This window comes from Mus pahari, chromosome 2 (assembly GCF_900095145.1).
Source record: "Mus pahari chromosome 2, PAHARI_EIJ_v1.1, whole genome shotgun sequence".
In the NCBI taxonomy this organism is placed as follows: domain Eukaryota; kingdom Metazoa; phylum Chordata; class Mammalia; order Rodentia; family Muridae; genus Mus; species Mus pahari.
This window is the reverse complement of record NC_034591.1, coordinates 9,176,197-9,197,080: the sequence shown is the minus strand read 5'-3', so window position 1 is coordinate 9,197,080 and position 20,884 is coordinate 9,176,197. Positions and strand designations below refer to the sequence as shown.

The 20,884-nt window shown below is 36.7% G+C and overlaps 1 protein-coding gene across 2 annotated transcripts in view; it reads right to left on the bottom strand.

The window, feature by feature from the left end:
* Positions 1 to 20,884, bottom strand: part of Sema3e (semaphorin 3E) — a 228,934-nt gene that overhangs the window by 79,869 nt on the left and 128,181 nt on the right. For both annotated transcript variants that reach the window (XM_021190553.1, XM_029535639.1), the window contains exons 3-4: positions 5,360 to 5,419; positions 3,318 to 3,437 (exon numbers count right to left, since the gene is read on the bottom strand). In XM_021190553.1, the coding sequence (XP_021046212.1) occupies positions 3,318 to 3,437; positions 5,360 to 5,419 (180 nt within the window). The remainder of the gene's footprint in view (positions 1 to 3,317; positions 3,438 to 5,359; positions 5,420 to 20,884) is intronic.

The following is a 20,884-nucleotide window of genomic DNA, read 5'->3' as shown; positions in this document are numbered from 1 at the left end:
AACCCTGTAGGTGGAACAACAACAGGAACTAACCAGTACCCCCTGGGTTTGTGTTTCTAGCTGCATATGTAGCAGAAGATGACCTAATTGGCCATCAGTGGGAATAGAGGCTCCTTGGTCTTCCAAACTCTATATGACCTAGCACAAGGCAAGGCCTGGGCCAAGTAGTGGGAGTGGGTGCGTAGGGGAACAGAGGTGGGGGGAGGTGTATGGGAAACTTTCGGGATAGCATTTGAAATGTAAATAAAGAAAATAATAATAAAAAAGGAAAAAAAATAACATATAAAATAATATCTACTTTGTATGTGAAATATACACAAATAACCTATAATCATGGAAAAAAGAACTATTTGGGTACACTGGAGATTGTTGAAGAGCAAAGACTTTTTCTCTTGCAACACCACCTAGTTCCTGTAGAGGGTAGTGGTGAGTACCAGTGTGGAAGACTTCTTGAGAACTCACCAGTAAAGGCTTAAAATGTTAGTTCAGTTGGAAAATGAGGACAGTATCTAAGACCTGAGGTTATGCCCTGTAGCAGACCCTAACCATTACTGGAAAGTGAAAAACATTGACATCTATAACTTTAAGTTCAGCTACAATACGAATTCTTCAACGAATTAGAAAGAGCAATTTGCAAATTCATCTGGAATAACAAAAAACCACGGATAGCAAAATCTCTTCTCAATGATAAAAAAACCTCTGGTGGAATCACCATGCCTGACCTAAAGCTGTCCTACAGAGTAATTGTGATAAAAACTGCATGGTACTGGTACAGCGACAGGCAGGTAGATCAATGGAATAGAACTGAAGACCCAGAAAACAATTCTTATCATTATAGTCAAGCAGAAAAGAGGAGCAGCAGAATGATGACGGGCAGAGAGTCTCTCGAGTGATCAGAAGGTATTTTACCCATTTGCTAAGACAACAAAGAAAAGCATGTGTAGAAATGAAGGGATACGGTGGATAGTCTGTGTTCTTCAAGAACAAAAATAACCTTCTTGCATGAGATGGCTTAAGGAGAAAAACTGATTGAATAAAAGTGAACTGAGGAAAAAAAAAGTAACCTGAGTCAATGATGTGAAAGATGACAAGCATATACGTATACACGGTGAAGCCTCTACAGGGAAGGTAAAAGAGACTGACTAGAGCAGAGCTGTTATTCCAAGAAAGTTTATAAAATATAAACATCAGTGATACATGATAAACCTCATGTCTTTATACCCCAGGAAATATCTCTATTCTTTTGTCGCAGACATCTCAATTTCAAATGACTTGCTTAAAAGCAAAGATGGATACTATTTTGAAAACAAACAAAAAAGCCACTGATAACAAGTAATGTGAATGAAGCAATGCTTACACTAAGAAAATATTCACCTCTAAATGGAACATACACCGCTCATCTTTCTCCCAGTGCCCAGAATTTTGCTGGAGACAAAGTATTGGAGCCAGAGGCTGTGAATGACTGCTCAAAAATACATTCCTTTGGACACATGAGGGCAGCTGCACATGAGGACACATGGTAGACGTGACAGCATGCAAACCCCCAAGCCAGACCATATCCCAGCATGGAGAGGATATGTGGGCACATAATCCTATCCCAACCTTGGAGCTATTTGCTGGGAAAGGGAGTCCAATTTCTCTAGATGACACACACACCCAAGACGTTTTGGGCAACACAACTGGTCTTCATTGATTTCTGTTGCTCTTGTTTGTTTGTTGTTGTTGATTTAGGACACAAAGTTGGATTGATGAGGATAAGGAAGAGTTGGAGGGATAAATATGATCAAAGTATGTTGTATGAAATTCTCAAAGAACTAATACAATCAAAAGAAAAGAAAAAATAGAGATGCCAAAGCACCTTAAAAGTATTGAAAGGATTAATAAAACAGACCTAATCGAGAATCCTCTGCTCAGAGAGAGTGCAGGATCAATAAAAGTGCCATTAAATAAAGGCAACAGAGATCACATGGCTAGCAGATACACACAGAAAATGTATGTGCATGCGTCCCCATATATGCATATTGTATCATTTATGCTGTGCAGTTATGTAATCTGGCCTTGCACTGGTATAATTTCCCTTCTGTATCTCTGCCTAAAGTTCTCCAATTCCATCACTGGGTCTGTTCTCTAAGAAATATCAAGCAATGCACTGAGATGTGTTTGCGTGTGATACTTATATTTAGTATACAACTATTTAGGTACACCTACAGTACCTCAATCAGGGGCAGTCTCTGGAGGAAGCTTTTAAGGGCTTTGATGTTGCTAATTGTATTCATACCTATTAATACCTATTGCATTAAGTAGTATAAGTACTAACTGAAAGAAGCAGTAGTATAAATGAATGGCATTCTTTATATTATACTATATTGTGAGATACAAATTAAGTCACTACTGTATTTTCATAAGTAGGATGTATTAAATGCCTTTTAAAATTTCTTAGCTATATATATGCCATGATAAAAATTATGGAATATAATCAATTATGCCTTCTCCTGTATATGAAAGGCAGCAAGTCATGAAATCAGAGTATTATTTTGTATTCTGCTAAATGAAATCGTGATGAAACATGCTACAAAGTATGAGCAGGATAAAGTGGGGCTCACTCAGCTTACAGGAATCAGGTAGGAACCTAAACTTTGGGACTTCTTGTTGGCAAACATTATCTTGTTAAAAGTAGCAATGGTATTTGCAGTCATTGCTAATATAGCACTGTGTCGCCTAATGTGGGTTTGTGGAAAAGATGCATGCCTTTCTCACACTGAGAGTCAGCTTCTATGACTTAGAAGTCTTTCCCTCTGCTGTGGTCCTCAAGTCCCCTGGCTAGAAAGAACATAATTATAAAATCAAAAGGCTTTGTGTGTCATGTGTAAAGTACAGTGTGCAACATTTTATTCATATAGATTGTAAGGCTCTTTGTTTCTGTGTATCTCTTTCTGAATCTGTTCTCTCTCTCTCTCTCTCTCTCTCTCTCTCTCTCTCTCACACACACACACACACACACACACACACACACATATACACACGAGCGCGCACGCATGCCACAAAACTATATACTCTATTTTGGTGAATTCATATGTAAGAGTACAGTAGACAAAACACATTGATGTTGCAAAATCTGTTTCAAGCAGATGAGTTAAGCAGACGAAATTGTTTGGTGAATAAATGCACAAATGAAGACACAGCAGGCTAATTAGCTCAAAGGTTGAGAGGTGACAAGGATTTTAAAGATACCGAGAGGTCAGTCAAGTAAATACAACTCAGTGGTTTTATCTTTCATGAGGGAAATAGCAGTCTTTCTTTTAGAGGCTATTTCTTACCTCTGAATGGTGCCCGACTCTGATGAAGGCACAGTGTGGATCAAAGGCTCCAGTAGCACAGGTCAGAAGGTGTGTCCTGTTGTAGTGATGCAAAACCCGGACATAATTGGCACACTCATTCTAAAGAGGATTCAAAAGGGACACACAGGGTTAGAATGAAACAAATGTTCAACCTGCCTTTGATCTTTGCTGTCCTTCCATCCTAGAATGCAAGTCTGAATTGGGAGGGAAAGGAAGGAACAGAATAAAGAAGATGAGGACCCGGGAGAAGGAAGCTAGAGGGAGTCACACTTTAATGTGCACTGATATATGACGTAATGTTTATAAGTTTTATAATACTGTAGATCATTTCATTATATAATATCACATTGAGGAAATTTTTTTAAAAAAGGATTACAAATGCATTAAAAATGGTTCAATTATACTGATTTGCATTCTGTTTTTCCATATAATTAAAATATTCCCTGTGCTGACATTTTAAAAGAACAATATTAAACAGTGAACCAGAAAAAAAAAATTAGAAAGTCAATAACTAGGGAAAAAAGCATTATTGTTAAGAAAATAAATGATCTAGACAATAGGGCACTACAGAATTTAATAGTTTTAGGTTTCTGGACTGGTGAAAGTAATTCTGATTAAGACTGCGCCACAATACCATTATGCCGCAGTCCCAGGAGAGAGTATTAACACAGAAAGCCTAGCATTTATTTCTTAAATTAGAAAACTACACCCTCAGGTATAGAAGTCTCCGTTGGCACGACAGAGTTTTCATAGGCAAAATAGCACTTCGAGCCTCAAAATGATAAATTTACATAAAATGTAATTTCAGGAAGAATTTTTTTTTTTACTATATAAAACCAACCACAAGAAATAACGTTTGATGGTAACATTGCTCTGAGGATCTTGTTGTTGCAAGATGCTATAGTCCAAGGGTCAAACATCTTGGTACGTAATGTTGACTTTTTGTGCCAATTGGTGCTTGTCCTCAAGTCACCAACAATAGAAGGAAAGAAGGACAGGACCATGTTCCAGGGAGTCCTAGTTGGACACTAGTTTTAAATTCAAGCTTACAGAGAACAACATTTAACTCATTCATTGTTGAACTCACTTATAACCAAACATCAACTCGGACACACAGGACTTGCCTGACACTGTTTAACTTTGCATATACCTAACATTTTGCTTAGTGTGTGACCATATACAGTTAATAGAATCTGGCCATGTTGACAAGGTAAAACTTTTTGGTCCTCACATGACTTGAAGCATCTGCTTTTCCCTCTATTGACACACTGTCCTTAGAAAGAACATATTTCATTTGGTCATATTTTGGCTCACTTGAGCACAGACTGACATGGGCTGAGAGGATGTTCAATGTTCAACATCACAGTATAGACTGACGTGGGCTGAGAGGATGCTCAGTGCTCAGCATCACAGTGTGGACTGACATGGGCTGAGAGGATGTTCAATGCTCAGCATCACAGTGTGGACTGAAGCAGAGAGAGTCGACTCATCGCTTGGCTACACTCCAGCTGCAACTGAGAACTGGGAGTTACTAATAATGTGTCAGTCGTTTACATATTTTAGCTTAATGGAAATAAAGATAAGTTTGCTTTCAAGGGAATACCTATGGCCTCTCTCCAAGGCATGTATTCCCTCAGGGAAGGCCACTCCTTACATGCGAAAGCCTCTCTGCCATGTCTGAGAGAATCTGACGAGTGTGGAGAACAGCACTTCTCATTCCTGGATCTCATGGACTCTGAACGGGATAGACTTTGCTTCTAACACCGGGAAAGACCAAAGAAGCTTTGTAAAATGACTCAAGCATCTTTCCTACTTCATCTTCTCACACTTTGTGGTCTCCAATCAGGATCTCTATATTGAAATTAGTTTTCTAGAACAATGTATTTATTGTGTATTTTCTCCCTTTATGGACAAAATTGTATATATGTCTTTCAAGAGAAAGTAAAACTTTATTGATTATGGTCTTTCTAGGCCAGCAAGAATAGAGTCTGATTTGCTTATGTACAGTGAAGGGTACTTACTGCATCTTTTCCTTTCATTATGCATTCTTCTACTTTTACTGCTGTGCTAGGCCAGTATATCTGAAATTGAAGAAAACTTATGATTAGGGCAACAGTAGTTAGAAGTAGACCTCACTAAAACCGTTTCATTTCCTTCTACAATTCACTCCATTACCATTTTTTTCGACTTTCTGAAAAGATAAATGAAACCTTATTTTCTTCAGATAATTCTCTGGGTGATCAAGAAACTTAGCTATGAGCTTTCACTTCATGCAAAATCTTTTTAGCAATCCTTAATCTTTCTGTCAGTTCATTTCACTTCTTAGGCCTCCAGAGGCAGTCCTGCTGGAACAGCAGTCCTCAACCTGTCAGACACATCACAGCTATGGGTGGCCTTACCGCGAGATTGTGGCCAGCCATGCTACAGGGGTCCTTGTCTCAGTATTGCCTTACAAAACAACACTGTTTCACCCTTCTGGTTTCCACATGGCTTTGAAGTTGTCATTATATCTCAAGTTTGTTGGTTTCTTCAAGAGAAGAATATTAAAAAAACAAAACAATCAAACAGAAATAACCCTTCCTTCTCTTTGTCAAGTGTCTAGCACTTTGCTGAGACCAAAGAAAACAAAGGAAAACAAACAAACAAAAAAAACAAGAATGAAACAAATCAACTAGTTTTTTCATAATTTTTATGATATTATTACTAAAAGAAATGGTTTCCCTTATCATTATCTTTTCACCAATCTCCCCTTTTTCTCTTTTTTTTGTATGGACTGCAGAATCAGTTTACAAGGGGTCACACATTGCACTGATAATTATAATCTATTTTTCATTTTTCATTATAAATGTGTACACAGAGGTCTTGGTTTATAACACTACTTAAGCCATTGCTCAATATCACCAGGTGCCTGAAATTCACCCCTCCCCCCGACTTTTAGTTACTCATTCTTTCTTTCTGCTCTAGCCAACTAACTTACCATGAAGGGGGCCATTGTTATAACTTGTTACTGGATATATTTTTCATGTTTGCATACAGTCTTATAAAGTACTTACTATTGCTATTGGGCTCATACTTCTAATTGATGTAATCATATCTCATCCTCGTATTTTCTTAAATAAGTCTATGGGAGTAAGGAAGCATTTTGTGCCTCTTAGGACTCCTTTAGACTTCTCATTGTTCCTGTCTGTATTCTGAGTCACATATGTCTACAAAGGCATTTTGATTCTCAAGCTGCACATTAGATATTTCCTTTTATTTAACAGTTGGTCAACATCAGGAATGCGAATTCCTGTTTAAATATCAAGTTTGCTGATGCCTCCAAAAAAAATCACAAGGCGGGCTATACAGGGTATATGTTGTGTAGTAAAACCAGAGCTAAGATGCTCTGTAGTCATGTTCAGTGGCGCTGGTACTCATTGAAATATGTTGGCTGGCTTTCTCTCACCAATCACTAAACTTCGAAGCAAGTTAGATTTTGAAATCTGATGCTTATATTTGAATCCCACCCATTTTTAAGATTTAAGTATTCTTTTAAAACCTGAAGTACCATAAAAAGGGATTCTATTCCAGAAGTGTGTAGGGGGCTCATTATGTCAGTCACATAGGATACAGCCTGATCCAGGCTTGAAGTAGGAGTCATATTGAGAACTTACAAAACAGTGGCCATGACATATTTTTGTGTGTGACTAAATTTATTATATTCTGAGTGAGTACTTTGTGCTTTGAATTTTGGCTGGTCCTTGATTTTCCAAGAGTTTCTTGCAGGCAGTTACTCAGTTTCAGAATTTTATTTGTATCTTTCACAGTGCATCCTATAAACCTAACATGAAAACCTTCCAGTCTCTTTGTTGTAGTAGTTCGTGGTGGTATACAACAAGACAAGACAAAGAACAATGTAACCCAGAGGGGGAAAAAAAACATCTTGGAAACAAACAAACAAACAAACACCATAAAGCATATGCATAAAATCTTATCGTTGTTGCTCCAGGTTTTCACATCAATGGATCACACGCAGGAATAAAGACATAACTGAAGAGTGTTGATGATATGGACACTAAAAGTGAATCTGCAGTATTCAGGACCTTTATCTGGTCTAGTGTTTATTTACATACTCTTAAAAATTGCCTAAGACATATTCTCCAATGATTTATAAAACCTATTCTACCAACTTGATAATTATGACATTACTGTAGGTTCAGAATTTAGACAAATTTATGTGTTAAAATATGTATAAATAGACTTCATATACATAGAAGCATATGTACATGTATACATCTTAAGGTAAAAACTCATTTCCATATGTCTGTCATTATATGACTTGGTTTATTGATATGAACAAATTAGAATAAAGATCATTAATAACTCAGAATAATGCCTTCTAACCTTAATATATAGGACTCTTCAAAATGTTATCATCCTTACTTATGTACTTTATCATAAAAAGATGATTTCTTTAAACTGTATTTTGAGAGCATATACTACATATTCTCTTACATCTGCATAATGATTTATTTCCAAACTTACTGCTTTGATGGCAAATCTCTTCAGCAGTTCTCCTTATCTTCTGATGACTTTTATTCTAGACTATCTTTCCAAATAGGTAGGAAAGACATAGACAAAATTTTATGCAAAGTAAAAGGGAAATTTGTTCACTGGTCAGGGAAAGGAAAATAATGTCTTTCTGGCTAAAATTTAGCTGACGGCCTGCTCCTCTGTCTAAAGACAGCAAATTTTCTGAGCTTGAGCTTCCTCAAATGTAAAGCATCCGCTGTTTAACAGTGTCTACTGAGGCTTGTAGGCATTGCTGCTTGTGGAAGCTATCCTGGGGATCTTGTTCCCTGCTATTTCTAACTAGCAAGGGTACTTTGTCTCTTGTCCCAGGAGGATAGTGCTTTATGACGAAGTGTATGAAACTATACAGGCTAACTTGTCTTGAATATGATGTAAAATCTCAGGCCCTTAGCAGTTTGGATCAAAGAAAAGAGAGTGTATTATGTAAATAAATAGTCAAGACAATAAATACTGTTTCTAAAATTTTGAGAATAAGCATTGGTCCTAGAGCAAATGTGATCAGGGTAATTATTCTAAAGATGATAAATTCAATCTTGAAAGTACATTTTGCACAGCGATTCTCAACTAAAACCTTTCCAGATATCTTTTCATCAGACAATATTTTTCTCACTTTGATCCCTCTTGACATTCTTGCTTGTGCAAGCACTACAATGATTTATATACTTAATTTTAGCTCTCCTACTACAAGGAACAAAGCCTGTGAATGTCAGTTGGACCCATGGTTTAGATGGTCTATTTATTCAGTGTCTGATGATTGGCACCTTTATCACATTCTTTACAAAGACAATCTAGCTAAAAAGATCTCACTGTGAACTCTGAGAGATACAGTTCATAGACATGAAAATTTCTCAACAAAAGTCAATGGAAAAGTAAAAATTTCCTGGTTTATCATGTAGGCGGGGAGGAGGTGGCGGGGGGGGGTGCTGTAGCATAGTCACAGTGACTCTAGAGTCCAAAGATTGGTAAGATTATAATTAGTAAAATCACAATAGGATCACAAAGGGAAAATGATGAGATCATTCTAATTAAAAAGAGAAGGAAAAGAGATTGGCTTATAAAGACTATAGCAAAGTCCATGCGTGTGAAATTTTTCCTTAAAGTTTGTTGTTATGGGGTTTATTTTAGAGGGATTTTGTTTGCATGTTTTAATAGTTAAACATTCTCAAGGCTTTATACAAAAGTTAACTGGATGACAAAACAAGACAAAGTGACTTTAATGAAAATAGAAAGTTATATTTTTAAAGTCGTCTTGTGTAAATGCTCTGCCAAGCTAGTGAGGAAAATCGTTCCTTCACTTGCTTTGGCAATCCGGATGTCTTTTGGTTGTGCTCCACAGTTTAGCATCCAAAAAAAAAACCCATAAAACTAAGTTATTTGTTCTGCACAAAACAATTTTAAAGGCAGTTAAACAACGGGGTGTAATGTTGCTTCCAAATTCTCTGTACTAAAAAAAGTACAAAAAGTAAAAGGTTAAATATATATCATTTTATCACAATACTTCTGATGTATAAACCAGTCACCCCCTGCATATTAACAGCCATTTCCTGTTCTTGCATGTCTCAAAACAGGAATATAAGATGAAATATAAATTACATTACTAAGTCATTTTTCTGGGCTTCCCATTGAGTTTCATAATTATATCGGGATTAAGGATTTAACAGCTCATTGTTGTAATACACTCAGATTTAGTGAACCAAAAACAAATTAGCAAACATAGAATCATTTAACTATTTTAAAATGTCTGTTATACTTAAAAGTAAGTAAAATGATTCAGCCATCATAAATTATATTCATAGACTATAAGCTTACAACTATGATACTATTATAATTTCATGCAATGTTATATTCAGATTTTCAATATTTTAATGATAAATGCTTTATAATTTGATTTTATTGTCTATATATTTTTATCTTTGTATAATAAAAGGAATCATTAGTATAAACTTAAATTGCATATGTCATAAATATTATTAAAAATGTTTAAATATAGCACATTAAAATAGTTTTAATGGCTTATAAATGGTAGTCCTTAACCTTGCACACATTATCATTCCTAGGGCTTCTGCCTTTGCACTGAATTATAATGACTGTCATTATCCAAGTTGTTTATAAGTCATGATTATGATCTTTTGGGCTCTAGATAAAATCAATACTTGAAAGGCTTATTTTCCAAAGTATTTGGACTCAAACAGAACTTGCCCATTACACAAACATCAGTGACCTGATAAACGCCGTCTTTTATGTATGAAGCTTTCTCAATTGCTGTCATTAATGTGAATTACCCTCTAAAATTTCATATGCAAATTATATTTAATGCTTTCCTTCCACTCAATCAAAAACTAAGTTTAAACTACATGATTCTTTTTAACCTTGAACAAATGAGAAAATTGTGTATAGTTTTTTTTTTAAATAGAATTTTCTAAGGACAGTCATAAGTACAGATATCTAAATTACATAAGGCAATTTTAGCTCAAAATCAACAAAATGGGACGAGATTTACAAATTTAGAGAACAAATTATATTTCCAAAGTATTCTTAACTAAAGGTTTATTGCTAAATATTGGTTAAATTGTGACTTCATAAAATATAGTTTATATAAAGAAAATATCCATTTCTGATGTTCCATAGAAAAGAAAAATAAAATTTTACTCTTTAATCTAAAATTGATGCTATCCAGAGGGTAAGTTTGTTTCACAGGAAGTCATAGTAATTGTCGTCCTGGAAGAGACTACCACGGGAGGTAAGGCTAGAACACAGATAATCCATCTGCTATCTGGGGTTGCATGCTGGAGCCTCCTGGGGCTGTCAGCTCTGCTCTGCTATAAGTAATGAAAAGTAGTGAAGTTCTTTGCTAGCTCTTAACACTGTCATCACCCACAAACTACTCCATCAGCTCTTAAACACTGCTAAGCTAAATGGCAGCTCAGCAAGGCAAGGAAGAATAAAGGAAGTTACATAATTGCAAAAGATGCAGCCAGGAGGCCTAAATGGCACACAGAAGGCCAACAGAGGAGAGGAGGGTGGTAATTATGGAGATCTACAGATGGAGTCCAGTGGGAAGAGTTGAGGCTTCTGGGAGAGCCATGCCTGGTTTCCTGGTCTAGCTACTACTTACTAGCTTCATGGCTCCGGTCTCCTCTTCCCTGCATTTATCTAACATGCTGCTGGAACACAAACACTCTGATTCTCAGTATGCTTTGCTGGTGTTCAGAATGCTCCATTCACACTGACATTGACTACACGATTGAGGGCCAGCAGCTAAGCAGTCTGTTGTCTAAGTGAACCATTTGCAGCTTCATTCTCATCTTCTTCTCCCCCTAGGTCCTGCTCTCATCTGTATCTCTATAATCCCTGCTCTCTTTCCTACATCTTACTTAGAAATGGTGACACATTGAAATTAGATGCCTTAAAATCGTACTGAAGGTAAGTGTTTCCTGTGTTTGAGACACTGTATTAGACATGTACTAACTTATTTAAACCTCTCAAAACAGATACGAAAATGGTACTATGCTTAGTTTGTCTATGGTTGAAAACTATGGAGAAGGAATAAAAGGCCTACATCAATAATCTAATATCAATATTAATAATTAATTAATAATCTAAACTTAAGATGGGACTACAGGAAAACTAGTTCTAGAATCTGTGGGTTCGCTATTATATTGTCCAACATATTAAGCTTTTTCTATGCTTAACACATATAAGCCTTAAAATATTGATCAAACAATCCTGTGGTTCAATGAATTAACAACATTAAATATTAATGCAAAACAAAATGTGCTGCTGCTAAACATGAATCTACTGGTCAGAAAATGTAACATAACATAAATCACTATGTTCTCTGGTTTCATCTTGATGTACAGTTCAAGGATGTATATGTACATACATATACATGTACATGTATATGGTATGTGATATATCTGTGTATATATATATATATATAGTTTCAGACTATCTAAATCAGAATTTCATCCTCAATACAGAATTGTAATTGAAAAATGATAGGAAATATGGCAAAACTTGTCTAACATTAAGCCTGAGGAACCCTGATTTTCTGTGAGTGGACACCAATCTCAATACAGAAGCTGTGGATTGAGCATCATCATAGAGCACACCTACCTAGAAGGCCAGGGAAGAGTGCTGCTCTGTAAGCAAAGGAAATGTTTTCTCTCCTTTTCACTTTTCTCTTCTTTCAATGTTAGGATCTTAATATTGTCACATCTGGATCAGAAATCTCAAGATGCTGCAATATATTTCACCCAGAACATGTTTTTGTCTATTTTAGCTAAACCTTCTCTTAGAGTCGAGGGTTTTAGTTTTTTGTTTTGTTTTTTTTTTCTTTAAACAGTGGGAGGTTGCCTGCCTTTTAGATTTTTCTTAAAATGTCACTGATGAGATGATGAGAACAGAGTTGAAATCTAAAAATTCTGACATCATTTGGGGGTATTTTAGAGAATTTTTAGAGAGAATGATATATAAATTTTAGCAGTGGCAAGTTCTCAGACAAAGTAACTGGAATTATACATTGGAAGTCTTAGAATGAAAAGAAAGATTTAGCATAAAGATTCAATTTTATTTTTCGGTGAAAGTTAAGTGTTTCATAAATATGACAAAGATACAACACAATATTTGAAGAGTAAAAAGTATTATTGCATGCTTAGATAAGTATAATGAATAAACAAGATTTTTAAAATATGGCAATTCCTAAAAACTACAAAACTCAGTGTGCCTATAAATGGTAGGTTCTTCTGGTGTGTGAGTGGAAAACCTGAGTCTTATGTATCCACATAGTTCTGTTTAAAATATAATTTTAAATATTTAGAACTACATAATTTGATTACTGTTTCTCAGTAAATAGATATAAGGTCTAGATACACATCACAGTTACCTGGGTTGACTTAAGGGGTAGCACTTATTCTCAATTCACTGTAGGGGTAGGGTTAAGGCATGGACATTTTTTACAAGATCATTAAATGTTCACAAAGGCGAAGTTAAGGTTGAATTTACTGACACAAGTAAAACAGTATTGTAGGGGGCAGGAAGTGAACACATAAGAGTTGATTAAGATTTGAAAATACATCTGGAATAACAAAAAGCCTAGGATAGCAAAAACTCTTCTCAATGATAAAAGAATATCTGGGGGAATCACCATGCCTGACCTAAAGCTGTACTACAAAGCAATTGTGATAAAAACTGCATGGTACTGGCACAGTGACAGACAAGTAGATCAATGGAATAGAATTGAAGACCCAGAAATGAACCCACACACCTATGGCCACTTGATCTTTGACAAGGGAGCTAAAATCATCCAGTGGAAAAAAGACAGCATTTTCAACAAATGTTGTTGGCACAACTGGCAGTTATCATGTAGAGGAATGAATTGATCCATTATAATCTCCTTGTACTAAGGTCAACTCTAAGTGGATCAAGGAACTCCACATAAAACCAGAGACACTGAAAATGATCGAGGAGAAAGTGGGGTAAAGCCTCGAAGATATGGGGACAGGGGAAATATTCCTGAATAGAACAGCAATGGCTTGTGCTGTAAGATCGAGAATTGACAAATGGAACCTCATAAAATTGCAAAGCTACTGCAAAAGATACTGTCAATAAGACAAAAATACCACCATCAGATTGGGAAAGGATCTTTACCAATCCTAAATCAGATAGGGGTCTAATATCCAATATATATAAAGAACTCAAGAAGACGGACTCCAGAAAACCAAGTAACCCCATTAAAAATGGGGTACAGTGCTAAACAAAGAATTCTCAACTGGGGAATATCGAATGGCTGAGAAGCACCTCAAAAAATGTTCAACATCCTTAATCATCAGGGAAATGCAAATCAAAACAATCCTGAGATTCCACCTCACACCAGTCAGAATGGCTAAGATCAAAAATTCAGGTGTCAGCAGATGCTGGCGAGGATGTGCAGAAAGAGGAACACTCCTCCATTGTTGGTGGGATTGCAAGCTGGTACAACCACTCTGGAAATTAGTCTGGCAGTTCCTCAGAAAATTGGACATAGTACTATGGGCAGATCCAGCAATACCTCTCCTGGGCATATACCCAGAAGATATGTTCCAATTGGTAATAAGAACACATGCTCCACTATGTTCATAGCAGCCTTATTTATAATAGCCAGAAGCTGGAAAGAACCCAGATGTCCCTCAACAGAGGAATGGATACAGAAAATGTGGTACACTTACACAATGGCGTACTACTCAGCTATTTTTAAAAAATGAATTTATGAAATTCCTTGGCAAATGAATAGATCTGGAGGGTATCATCCTGAGTGAAGTAACCCAGTCACAAAAGAACTCACATGATATGCATTCACTGATAAGTGGATATTAGCCCAGAAACTTAGAATACCCAAGATACAATTTGTAAAACACATGAAACTCAAGAAGAACGAGTATCAAAATGTAGACACTTCGACCCTTCTTAGAATTGGGAACAAAACACCCATGGAAGGAGTTACAGAGACAAAGTTTGGAGCTGAGATGGAAGGATGGACCATCCAGAAATTGCTCCACTCAGAAGTCCATCCCATAATCAGCCACCAAACACAGACACTATTGCATATGCCAGCAAGATTTTGCTGAAAGAACCCTGATATAGCTGTCTCTTGTGAGGCTATGCCAGTACCTGGTAAACACAAAAGTGGATGCTCAGAGTCAGCTATTGTGTGGGACACAGGGCCCCTAATGGAGGAGCTCGAGAAAGTACACAAGGAGCTGAAGGGGTCTGCAACCCTATAGGAGGAACAACAATATGAACTAACCAGTACCCNCAGAGCNTGTGTCTCTAGCTGCATATGTAGCAGAAGATGGCCTAGTCNGCCATCATTGGGAAGAGAGGCCCCTTGGTCTTGCAAACTTTATATGCCGCAGTACAGGGGAACACCAGGACCAAGAAGTGAGAGTGAGTTTGTGGTGGAGCGGGGGGGGGGGGGGGGGGGGGGGTATAGGGGACTTTGGGGATAGCATTCGAAATGTAAATGAAGTAAATACCTAATAAAAATTGGGGAAAAAAGAATTTTCAAAATACCAGTACATTAAAAAAAATAATAAAAGAATTGAGTAAGGCAGATATAATTAACCTAAAGGAAATTTAAAAATATATTTTTGGATAGTGGTTTTGACCAAAAATACAGGAGGATTTGTAAGATATGTATGTATGTATATGCATGCACACACACTTTTATCCTTTCCACTGTATGTGTATTAGTTATTTTCTATTTTTGCGATAAAGCATCATAACCAAGGCATCTATCTTATAAAAGAGTTTATTTAGGGCTTATGGTTTCAGAAAAATAAGAGTCTATCACAATGTTGTGAGCAAGGAACATAGCAGCAGGCAAGCAGGCAGGGAGATGGAACAGCTGAGAGCTCACATCTTAAACCACAAGCAGCATGAGACAGGGAGAGAGGATTAATCTTCCTTCTACAAAGCCAGACCTCATAATCCTTTTGTTCTACTAACTGGAAATCAAATGCTCAGACATAGGAGCCCATGGAAGCTATTCTCATTAAACCACCACATTATGTTATTTGACTTACCTACATCTTCATAGATGGATCTAATCAGGACCTTCATGTATGAGCCATTTTAGCATGTAGATTGACTGGTACATAATCAATCATAATTCAGTGTAGGAATCAAAATTATACAAAAGGATAAGAAAAAACCAGGGAACCTTCTGCAAATATAATTAATAATAATAATAATAATAATAATAATAATAATAATATGATAGTTTGGAGATTTAAGGGAAACATGAAAACGTAATCATGAAAGGAAGAATAAACAGAAGTGGTCTGATTAGCTATGTGTTGGTGTGAACAAGCTGAGATTAAGTGTAACAGTTTTCTATGATCTACTTTTTAATCTGGAATATTTGCTCTAATTTTGCTCAGAAATCTTAGAATTCTGTATATCTCAGTAATCTTAACATTTTCCTTGGTGACCCTATATCCTTCATTTTATACCTGTAAGTATTACTGAACATTCAACGTATGACAGATAGTAACAGGACCCCAAAACATTAAGAACTACAAAAAAGGACATTTGTTTGATTTTTACAAAGAGGGGAATATAAAATACAAATAAGGATGGAAAATAACCAATTGTAAAGGCAGATAAGCATAGCACATACAAAACAAGTGTCACCTTATGAAACAAGAGACATTCTGGGTAACAGGAGAGAAAAGGGAAGAAGCCTCATAGATTGATTTGTTGATTACTGACAGTGAGGACCAAAATGTTTGATGATTTCAATGATCCAAAGGAAGATTAGTAGTTACTCATCTTTCCTGGGAGATCATCAAGGCTAATGCATCATGACACATCCCTGTTGACTGATGACTATGGTCATGATGGGCAACTGACCCTTACCCCGGGTCAATAATCAATACTTGGAGTCACATCCCATAGGGCTCTGTAAGGCCCCTAATTTGACCTCACCCTTGTAAATGCCTTAAATCCTTTTGTTAAATCCTCTGGAATACCATTAACACATTCCTCCTTATTTTGTCATTTTTCCTCTTTACCTTCTTTTAATTAAAACCAATTCACCCCTTGAGACCACTGGCACCCTACCAGCTGTCTCTAAGGATGGTGACTTTCTTATTCTAGTTTAGATGTTTTTTGTTTCTGTTTTGTTTTGTTTTGTTTTGTTTTGTTTTTGCCTCTTCTTGTCTAAATATGGTCTATATTTTCAAATTTTCTCCCAATAAAATCTTGAAATATAGCAGTGAAAAGAAAGTTCTACTCAGAAATTTGTAGAATCACGCTCATCTCACCCCTACACTCTTACAGTCATCTGAAACCATCATTGGTGCTCCTTCTTCTAAAATGGGAAATTCTCTTCTTTTTACATTCCTGTCTTTCTCTTCACAAACATGACTTACCATCTATCACACCAGTCAGTCAGTTCCTGATCCTTAATTGTCTCAATTATCTGGTTTTCCAAATTAACCATGACTCCATTCTCCCGCCCTTCAGTCTAGTTCAGTAGCCACAAGCCACAGCTGGTAACTGAGCATTAAAGTACAGTGTGTTATCAAGTTTTCTTCTTTAGAAAATATCTTTCTGTCCATGCTGTTCTCCATAGCACCCTCTATACTCTTCCCCACTTAAAGACACTTTACTTTCCTTGTACTAATTATCATAGTTGATATTATAAAATGTTATTTTATTTTTTACTACTAACTCTAAGTTTTACACTGTATATCATCCATACTAATGTTGTTAAAATTATAATCAAACGAATTAAAATAACTAAGACGGGATTTGCAGTTCTAAAGATAGTAATGCTTTCAGGCAGAGATACATGAATCAAGAAACATGTTGAAGAACATGTGGGTCATGGAGACCAGTGGGAAAATGTAAGTGTATTTGCAGCGAACTGGCACCTCATGCACTACTGGGAAAAGAGTTGGCAATGTTAAGTGCATCACTCTTAGAGATTCTACTTATACATTCATTCTTTGGATATTTTTCTGTATTTGTGTAGCAGGGGATGCATTGTAAAATGATCTTAGTATCATTACTAAAGTCAAAAACTCGAATCCACCCAATATCACTTGACCTGGGAATGAAGAGTATGTTATATTCATAGGGTGGAAAATATTCCACAGTCTCAAAGTATATAATAATTACTATGTATTTTATACCTAAAAACCTCACATGGTCTTTTACACCAAAACCAACAAATTTTGTATACTCAAAGGGGACTAATATTTGTTTCTTACAAGTGTGCAACAGAGGTCAAAAGAAGCAAAGAGATTCACCCAATGTTACATATACCAACTCAATATTTGAACTTCAAAATTAAACTAGGTTCCCTGGTTGCCATTGCATCTCTGACTGCTAAGGAATCAACAAGAATGATGAATAAGATTAAATCTACAGGGCTGGAGAGATGGCTCAGTGGTTAAGAGCATCCAGGTTAAGGTCCCAGAGGTCCTGTGTTCAATTCCCAGCAACCACATGGTGGCTCACAACCATCTGTAATGGAATCTAATGCCCTCTTCTGGTGCATCTGAAGATAGCTACAGTGTACTTATATACATAAAATAAATGAATAAATCTTTTTTAAAAAGATTAAATCTACAAAATAACACTAACTGAGCAAAAGCAAGAAACAGTCCTGGAAATTACAATATATTGTTGCATGTCATTTTTTTCACAGCTAAAATTACCTATACTAATAGAAGTAATGTATAGAGAGTACATGATAAAATAATTCTGAAAACTAAAAACAAGAAAGAGTACCTACTTCTCTTGGCAGAAGATGGATAGAGATGTAGAGAGAAGATAAATATAGCCATCCATGCAACAAGATCGGTGATACCCTCTTCTTGAGGTGGCTAGTGGTTATTACATAATCTAAGGCAGTGGTTCTCAACCTGTTGGACTGAAAGAACCACTAATGGGGTCACTTACTAGATATCTGCATGTCAGATTATATTATAATTCATAACAGTAGCAAAAGTACAGTTATGAAGAAGAAATGAAAATAATTTTGTGGTTTGTTTCTAAGGTTTATTGTCCAAAGTGCTAGATCTAAAGAACAGAATTGATTTCATTTATCAGGTAGATCTGCAACTAGGCTAGGTTTGGTTTTGGTGGTGGTAGAAATGTTAATCGGAGGGTCTATTAGATGATTGACTTAGGGTAATACTCTAACAATGACTGGAGACATTTCTTATATTATCAAGTCATTGAAGATTATTTGTACACTACTAGAGGTAATTTTCTTTTCTGAAAATGATTAGAAGCAGCTTGTAGAAGGAAAAGGCAATTTGACTTTATGGTTTCAAAGGATATGCCAGCAGGCGGAAGCTGAGAGACCACATTTTACTGCAAGCAAGAAGCAGAGAGACTAAGAGACACAGAGAGACAGTGACAAAGGGACAGACATACAAATACACACTCAAACAGAGAGACAGAGACCAAGAAACAGAGAAAGACAAAGAGATAGAGAGACAGAAAAAGACAGACAGAGAGGGAGAAAGACAGAGAGAGACAGTGGCAGAGGCAGAAGGCCAGAGACAAAGAGAACTGAAAGCAGGGTTAGGGTACATATTCTCAATGTCTGCCCCAATGACATACTTCCTCAGGAAACCTCCCCTCTTAAACCTTTCCAGATTTCTCGATTAACTGAGGGCAGAGTGTTCCAAGGCCTGAGCTTATAAAGGGTATTTTTCGTTCCAATCATCACACATGCTATTGGTATCTACTGTGTAAAAACTGTGGATGCATTCCAAGAAAACCACCCTTCCTAATAGAAATGGTTCAAGAGATCAGAAGGCATAATCCAAATGTTGACAAACCAGGGGTAGGGAAAGTAAAGCAGAAAGGATGGAAAATATAACTGTTGACATTTATCCAATCATAGACTTTCAGAACTGAGATCACTGAAGAACAGAACTTAGGGTAAGCCCATTCCTTTTAAACTGACAGTCTGTGAAGTATATTTCACTGTGATTCTCCTGTAAGCAGAAACAGTCGAACAGGGCTTACCGGGTCACTAGGAGTTGTATTACTATCATTTGAGTGACACAGGCAGGACAAGTGCAGACTAAGAAGTGTGCATGGAAGAAGTTACCTTAGAGTGGAGTAAGCATAAACTTCAGTGCAACCAACACCCTGGGATCTGTCCCTGCTGTGGACCTGAGAGGGACATTTGGAAGGTTGACATTTTTGTTTGAATTAACTACATCTAAAAAGCTCTAAAGAACATGTAAGGTTTAAGCACCACAAAATCAAGATGTTTCCTTCAGTGTGGAAAAGACATTCAATTTAATAGTGTTATAAAATACTTTCATCGGCATCTTTGCTAGATATGCCCTGAAGCTCTATGGCCTTACACTACACAATTGCCTCCCTGAGAATCAGTTCTTAAAACTCTAGTATGCTCCAGGTCCCCTACTCTTATATTATTTTCACGGGTCATTTCCTCCATTAAAATCTCATCTTCTGGCATTAAAGGCCTGAGGGTACAATTAGGCCAAAACAATAAATGAGAAATAAGAATGAGATCCAATTTTCCCTACTTGGAAGGGAAATCACATCAGGGTAGTGACAGCTGCAGATGAAAATAGCTGAGGAAAATCTCGAAGAGGTTGTGTCCTAAGATGCCTATTGCAAACTTCCGGGACCTTCCTATGAGATAACCTGATCCAGTCCAAAAATTACAATGTAAGAATCATGTCTATAATGCAAATACAACTCACATTCTACAAAGCTAGAACGGAACATTTAGATTAGAAATTACCTTTTTCGAGCTAAAGAAAGTACTCAAGGAGCTGAAGGGGTCTGAAGTCCCATAAGAGAAACATTAATAAGAATTAGCCAGTACCCCCAGAGCTTCTTGGAACTAAACCACCAATCAAAGAGAACACATGGTAGACCTTGTGGCTCTAGCTGTATATGTAGCAGAGGATGGCCTAGTCAGTCATCAATGGAAGGAGAGGCCCTAGGTCCTGTGAAGATTCTATGCCCCAGTATATGGAAATGCCAGGGCCAGGAATGGGAGTGGGTGGGATTGGGAGCAGGGGGAGAGGATAGGGGATTTTCAGAGGGGAAACTAGGAGAGGGGATAACACTTGAAATATAAATAAAGAAAATATTTAATAAAAAATAAATTACCTTTTTCAGTTTGAAAAAGTATTTTTAATCTTATGATGGGGGTGGACATGTCCCATAATGCATATGGAGTCAGAGAAGAGCTATGGGAGTCAGTTCCCTCCTAAGACTTTCAGAGACTCAACTCATGTTGTCAAGTTTATCTCACAAGCTTATACCTGCTGTGTCATCCCCTCAGGCAAAAATCTAGCAACTTTAATAGAGATTGATCTGGCTTCATAGGATATTTTGTATTTTACTTAATTTCATGCATGCATAAAGTGAATTCTGATTACTTTCCCCTCTATCCTCTCTTCTCTCCCTCCTGGCTCAAGGTCTGT